This window comes from Cebus imitator, unplaced genomic scaffold (genome assembly GCF_001604975.1).
Source record: "Cebus imitator isolate Cc_AM_T3 unplaced genomic scaffold, Cebus_imitator-1.0 Scaffold42, whole genome shotgun sequence".
Taxonomy (NCBI): Eukaryota; Metazoa; Chordata; class Mammalia; order Primates; family Cebidae; genus Cebus; species Cebus imitator.
In genome coordinates this window covers 16007756-16015333 of record NW_016107357.1, presented here as the reverse complement: position 1 = coordinate 16015333, position 7578 = coordinate 16007756, and the positions used below count along the sequence as shown (strand labels likewise).

The 7578-nt window shown below is 37.3% G+C and overlaps 1 protein-coding gene across 1 annotated transcript in view; it reads left to right on the top strand.

Moving 5' to 3' along the window:
• Window positions 1-7578, top strand: part of B3GALNT2 (beta-1,3-N-acetylgalactosaminyltransferase 2) — a 58621-nt gene that overhangs the window by 2805 nt on the left and 48238 nt on the right. Inside the window, exon 2 of the mRNA XM_017526576.1 lies at window positions 6497-6644. Within this exon, the coding sequence (XP_017382065.1) occupies window positions 6497-6644 (148 nt within the window). The remainder of the gene's footprint in view (window positions 1-6496; window positions 6645-7578) is intronic.

The window sequence follows — 7578 nt, the reverse complement described above, 5'->3', positions numbered from 1 at the left end:
AAAAAAAAAAAAAAAGCTCTCTGGCTGGCAGTTGCTTCAGCAAATATTTGAGAGCCTGCTGTGTGCCAGCTCCTGTTGTAGGTGTGGCATTAGAGCAGTAATCAAGCTAAACTCCCTGCCCTCAGGGAGTTTACAAATTAGAAGAGGAGGCAGAGCATCAGGAAATAATTATAACTATCACATCGGATAGTGATAAGTATGGCGAAAAAAGATAAAGCAGCGTTAAGAGATGAAAGAGATTGTTTTTAAATAGGTCAGGGAAGCCCCTTCCATTCTGAAGAGATAACAGTTGAGGAGGGATCTAAATGAAGTGAGTGAGTGAGTACCAGAATCTGCAGTTTTTTTAATGTGATGACTTCCCTTAAACCAGTGAGGGAAAGCAACCGGTAAAGAGGAAGTGAAATCCAGCACACCTAAGAGTGACAGAGAAAAATGCAGGTGGAGATAACGATCAGACTAAGGAATCTAAACATAGGATATCTTGATGACAGAATACTCATTTTGGGAATGCCCTAAATAGGAATTATTTAACGGTTAATTTAGAAAAACAATGTGACAAAAGAAGGCATCTCTTTCTAGTGGATCTGGAAAGAAAGAAAACAAAAGAAAGCAGCATAGTCACTCAACAGATACATAGTCACTCAACATAGCTTCTGTGCTGGATGCCTAGTCCCTGCTCTCAAGGTGCTCACAGTATCTAATGGAAACAGACATAGGGCAAGTAGAAGGTCAAAAAACAAACTGAGCTTGCTTTGTAATTTTGCCTGGGGCAGGTTCTTCCAAAATTATCCCTAAATGCTAATCATGTCTCTATGCTTCACTTTCCTTATTTATAAATTATGATCTCATAGACTTACTGTGACGATTCAATTAGTGAAACATGCAGAACAGTGCCCATTTCCTAGTAAACAAGCCATAAGTTTTAGACAGGTGCAATAGTCTGATGGCAGCTGATGCCTGTGCTAGTGTGGTGTTTTGGGAGGTGTCTTTGATATTGTGTATGATAATTGTCCTTATTGTTAAATCTGTGATAGATTTCCTTTTTTTTTTTTTTTTTTTGAGACGGAGTATTGCCCTGTCACCAGGCTGGAGTGCAGTGGCATAATCTCGGCCTACTGCAACCTCTGTCTCCCAGGTTCCCCTGCCTCAGCCTCCCAAGTAGCTGGGACTACAGCTGCGCACCACCACACCCAGCTAATTTTTTATATTTTAGCAGAGACCGGGTTTCACCATGTTATCCAAGATGGCCTTGATCTCCTGACCTTGTGATCTGCCTGCCTCTGCCGCCCAAAGTACTGGGATTACAGGTGGGAGCCAAGGCGCCAGGACTTCATTTTCAAGATTTATATCTATTTGTGACTGATCTCTTCCAAAGCATGCACATAGGAGTGGAATTTTGGTTTGATTTTTAAGACTCTGGGGCTTATTTTGAGCAATCAGTTTTGATGTCAGCCTTCTTCAGACTTCTTTTTTTTATTTTGAGACATGGTTTTACTCTGTTGCCCAGGCTGGAGTGTAATGGCAAAATCTTGGCTAACCGAAACCTCTGCCTCCAGGTTCAAGCCATTCTCCTGCCTCAGCCTCCCAAGTAGCTGGGATTACAAGTGTGCACCACCATGCCCAGCTAATTTTTGTATTATTAGTAGAGACTGGCCGTGTTGGCCAGGCTGGTCTCGAATTTCTGACCTCAAGCAATCCACCTACCTCAGCCTCCTGAAGGGCTAGGATTATAGGCATGAGCTACCACACTGGGCCCTCCCTTAGACTTTAATGTACTTTTGGATGTCCACTCTCAGTGCAGAGTCAGGCAGGTTGCCAGACTCTCAGGATATATTACACATTAAAGAAAATACATAGTCCTTACTGTAAGGTCTCAGAAAAAAACGATACCCCAAAATAAGGCCTCAGAAGCAGCCCTCTCTGAGCTGCTGCTGCTGTCCTCTCTCTGGCTTTGCATGCTTACCTGAGGCTAGCCATGGAAACTAAAATTCCTCTTCCCCAAAGCCAACCATAAAACATAAAAATATTACTCTGACTACCCCCCGCCACCCACCTTTCTATATAAAAATTACCTAGTCTACCTTCTTTGATTACAGGTTATAAAGACTTGGATCCTATCCCATACCCAGAAGGAAAGAATATAACTCAGGACAAGAAGACTCCGGACAGGCAGGCAGGCCTTCCTGGGTTTTCTCACTCCATCTATTAAGTTCTTACCCTTTCTGTCCAGTCTTATCACGTAGCTGTCCATACTTTGTTGAACCTAAGCACAGAAATGGGCAATTTCTCCTGTATCTTTGGGTCTTCATTCTGAAGGCTTCCATGTCATATAAAACTGATCAAATAAGTTTATATACCTTTTCTCCTGTTAATCAGTCTCTTGTCAGTGATTTTCACTGAACCTTCAGAGGGAAAACGTTCCCTTGGCCCTTACATTACCCTCAGGGAGCTTGCTTGGGATTTTGATTTATTCCTGACATTGTGAAGATTTTGTTTACTGCTGTATCTATGCCATCTAGAACAATGAGCATAGGAGATGCTCTATCATTTGAATGAATAAATCTAGAGAATAAAATTGGCGCAGCTTGATATATTTTCACAAATTGATAACACCCAACTAATCACCACCCAAATTTTAAAAAAGAAAACTATCAATGCTTCAGAAGTCCCCTTCATGCTGTGTTCTGTTGCTGGCAGGGATGGTAACCAGTGGCAGAAATTTGACTACTTCTGTAATTTACAGAAATGGAACCGTCTAGTATGTACATAGTTCCTATAGCCTGTTTATCTTAATACATTAATAGAATAATGTTTAATGATGCAATTAACATGTAATTTTAATGGTTGCATGGTATTCTGTCATACAGCTACACCATAATTTATTTAACGAGTCCCTTATTTATGCGTTTAGGTAGCTTGCAGTTTTTCGTTATTAATTGGTGACACTGTGATTAATAAAAATCTTTTGAGTGTACCACTGATTATTTCTTTAGAATGAGTTCTTAGAATTGCTGGACAAAGTTATACCATTCTAAATTATTTGACATATGTTGCCAAATTGCCTTGCAGAAGACTGTACCAAATTACGTTCCTTCCAGCAATGAAAGAGAGTAGACACTTTCTTGAGATCACTAACATTTCCTTGAAGTACCCATCATTTAGTTATTTAAGAAGACATTTATCAGCTTGAATGTAGGAGAAAACTGGTATCCCGTTGCTCTAATTCAAACTCGATTCCTAGTGAAGTTGAACATTTTTTCTATAGGTTTGCTATTTACCTTTCTTCTTTTGTGAATTATCATTATTTCCTTCTGTATCATGTTTACTTCTTAGCACTTTTTTTCTGTTTCTAGACACCAGAATCAACTAGGCACTCTCTTCTTGTAGCATATAACAGAAGGTGATAAGAGTTTAGAGCCAGGTTGGTAAGGGGAGCTAGGAATTTGAGCAACATTCTTACCTAAGTATTTATTATGCGTCTACTTCGGATTTTGTACTGTGTGACACAGTAGTCAGGAGTCTGTTGAGCTAATTTACATTAATGGTATGTGGTTAAAAAAACCTGTATTTCTGAAATTTGACTTCAATATATCTGGAAGTAGTTCCCTAAAAGACCACAATATCCTGTGTTACTTCCCTTCTGCAAGAAAAAGAGAAATGCATGTAAAGTAAAGCAGTTGAACAAAAGCAGCTTAGACATGGATTAGAAGCAGGGAGGATTGACAGTGACAGAGAGGTACAATAAGATCAAAAAGTAGTTTACATCCATAATCTGTGGGATTTTCACATGCCACATATTTATCTTTGTATTTATTATTTTTAGAAAAATCTTGTTTGACAATAATATGGAGAAGTCAGGTAAAAACCAGTTAGGATGCCCTTGTCCTGGTCCAGGTGAAAAAACAGACTTAACTAAGCAGCAGCTAGAATTAATGACAAAGGGATAGATTTGAGAAATTTTCTCTTTTTTTCTTTTTATTTCTTTCTCTTTTTTTTGAGATGAAGTTTTGCTCTGGTTGCCCAGGCTGGAGTGCAGTGGCATGATCTTGGCTCACCGCAACCTCTGCCTCCCAGCTTCAGCAATTCTTCTGCCTCAGCCTCCTGAGTAGCTGGGATTACAGGCATGTGCCAGCATGCCCGGCTAATTTTGTATTTTTAGTAGAGTTGGGGTTTCTCCATGTTGGTCAGGCTGGTCTCAAACTCCCGACCTCAGGTGATCCACCTGACTTGGCCTCCCAAAGTGCTGGGATTACAGGCGTGAGCCACCTTACCCAGCCTAGATTTGAGAAATTTTCATGAATATTTTGAGTCTTTCATCAAGAAAAGATTAAATTATGTTCTATGTAATCTATTTCTAAAAGATTTTCTTTGATAAACCATTAAAAATAAGGTAGTAAATGTTTGGCATTAAAAGGGATGTTTACGATATTTTGAAAAATTGCTTTTGTGCAGCATCCTTGTTTACTGATGATGTCAGATAAATGAGGCATTTAGATTAAATGTGATTTTTGCTCTACGGCTTTTAATCTTTTGAGATGAGGCTTTGAAACAAATGGAATAGAAGATCCAAAGACTTTTTTTGTATCAGTTTTCTCTAAGAAGCTGAAGCACAGGGATTTAAATAACTTTTTACTAAGATAATACAAAATGTTGGCTGTGGAATCAATGTCAGAACTGGCTGGTCACCACTACCTTTGCCTCCTTCCTGACACTAGAATGTACTTAATATTTCTCTCTGAAAAAGGTGAAGAGTCATATTGTCAATTTTACATAATTATTTAAATTAGTCTCCAAATTCAGACACTCGTTTAGAGTGAGTTCCAGCACTAGGTACAACTTACATCATACAGTTACGTATCTGAGAAAAAATGTTCTGGGCCATGAGTTGAAAAAAACTGATGTGTTAACCAGCATGTTCAGTGATCTGCTTATTGCTAATTCAGTTGCACTCGTATTATGGATAAAAAGATCAGAATTTAGACTCAGATAAGCTATATTAAGCTGTATAGCTATAAAATAAAACAGTGATAAAGAATAGAGTTAGATTGCCTGGGATTAAAGCTTAGCCCAGCCATTTCCAAGCTCTTTGACTTATGGCAAGTTACTGAATTCTCTGTGTGTTTCATTTGTTCAACAATTACCTACTTCATAGGCTTGTGAACATTAAATGATATTCTATATGTAGTGTGTTTCACAGATTAGGTGTTCAATAAACATGGCCTATTAATAAGCTTTGAAAATTTGAATTTATTTAAAAATAAATTCTGTCTTTATAAAAGAACTCATTTTAGTACGAGACTCATCATAGGGTGAAATAATAAATACCTCTATTCCATTTGGAATGGAACATTTTAAGAAATATATTTATTGTGGAAAATAAAGTACACAATATTATTAAAATTATCCTAGTAGAAAGATCTGTTTTTATTAATTGGGCCTTTGAAAAAAAGATCAACGTGGTTTGGTTGTCTTTTAGACTGAATACTTAGTATATAAAAACATTGCATTTAATGTAGTAAAGATTCTGGGCTTCAATAATTTATTTTTGGAAACATTTTGGATCAGTTCCCACCACTGGAGAAAGAGATGAAATGGATACCTCATCAGAGCTATATATAAGCTTGTAGCTCTCAGGCCTTAAAACTGGTGATGAAAAACAAGGGCAAAGTATATCTTTCTCTTCTGTCTTCTAAGGACAAGTTTTAGATGGAAGTGTAATTCTGCCCATTAGACCTTATGACGATAAAAAATGAGCCGTTCAGAATGACTTGTTACTTTATTTTCTTACTAAAAATGTTGCTTTCCCGTCATTCTTTAGAATATATAGTAGGTAGTAAAAGATTTAGTGGCCATAGAATTCATTGACATAAATAAAGGTTGCATTACTTTCCAGTAGGGAAGTCCCTCAACTTCATCCCCCAAATGGAGTAACTAACATTAATGTAGGAGTTCGCTTTTCAAAGCAATTTTTTTTAGTTGCCATAGAATGCCTCCCTATATGCATAATACCAAGTCAAGACCTTTATATATGTTATCTCATTTAACTTTTACAAGAGCTTCATGAGAAGTATTATAACCATTTTGTATTTAAGGAAACTGAAGCTCAAGAAGCTAAGTAACATATAGCTAATATATGGAGAGCCCAGATTCTAACTGTGGCCTAAGTGACTCTTACTGCCTACTGTTATATGTTTTTATGCTACATTGCGTTTTGAAACAGATTCTTACCACAAACATCTTGCTTGTTTGTTTGGAAGAATTTATATACTTATGTGAACATGAATACATACATATACATGAAAGACAAAAAGACTCTACACCAAATGTTACTAGTGGTTATCTCTGGATAATGGGTTTATATGTGATTTAAATTTTTTTTCTTTGTATTTATCTGAATTTCCTACAAACATAAGCTTTTTAATAAACTCATGATACCTATTGAACTTCACAGTAATTGAGACATGACTTATTTCTGATTTATTGTTCTTATTCCTAGATCAGTTGGCCTTATTTCCTCAGTGGAAATCTAGTCACTATGATGTGGTAGTTGGCGTGTTGTCAGCTCGCAATAACCATGAACTTCGAAACGTGATAAGAAACACGTGGCTGAGGCATTTGCTAAAGCATCCCACATTAAGTCAACGGTAGGTTTTCTGAGTTGTTACTTTGCCTGGCTTATTGAAATAAGGGTTCTGAAAAACCTATTGAGGCATGGTGGTACATGCCTGTAGTCCCAGCTGCCTGGGAGGCTGAGGTGGAAGGATTGCTTGAGCCTGGGAAGTTGAGGCTGCAGTGAGCTGTGATTGTACCACTGCATTCCAGCTTGCATGAAGGGAGTGAGACCCTGCCTAACTTAAAAAAAAAGTCCTGAGAAACCTTATTTTGAATAGAAATGTTCATTCATATATATGGCCTCTTCTTTGGAGAAATGGCTGTTTTATTTGCTTTTCTTCCATATAGTTTGGGCCAAAAAGTAAATTTAACCAAGATTTTAAGCCAAATGATAGTTGGGAGAGAGTATATTCATTGGTTGACATATGTAGTATTTAGATACCCAGTGTGGTTTGTTGTTTGTTTTCTTTAATTTAGAATAGCAATTCTTAAAAGGTTCTATTCCAGAACATTTCTCTACTTAGACACATGCACGTGTCTAAATATACTTTTCACTAACTTCACAGAGATAAATTTAGTTTTTTTCAGTTTTGTAGTATTTTTTACTTGTGTGATCTGCAGTATGTGTAATATGCCATGCTCTTTTTTCTGACTACCCTTCCAGAACTGAGCTTTGGTAATCCATCTCATGCTGACATTAAGTAGCTCTCAGTTATTAGTTAGGGGCCCAAAGCCTTAGTCTGTTCCCAGTGAGACCTGCCTCTGAAGACTCTGTGGTGAGGAACTAGGGAAAGAAATGCATGGAAAGTTGACTTCTATTATGTGAAGACTCAGGTGATAAGCAGAGAAGGCCCTTTCAGAATTGAATTGCATTGGCACATTTGTGACTGAGTAGCTATACAAGCAAATTGCAGTTGTGAATTTTCTTTTCTTTCTTTTTTTTTTTTTTTTTTTTTTTTTTTTTTT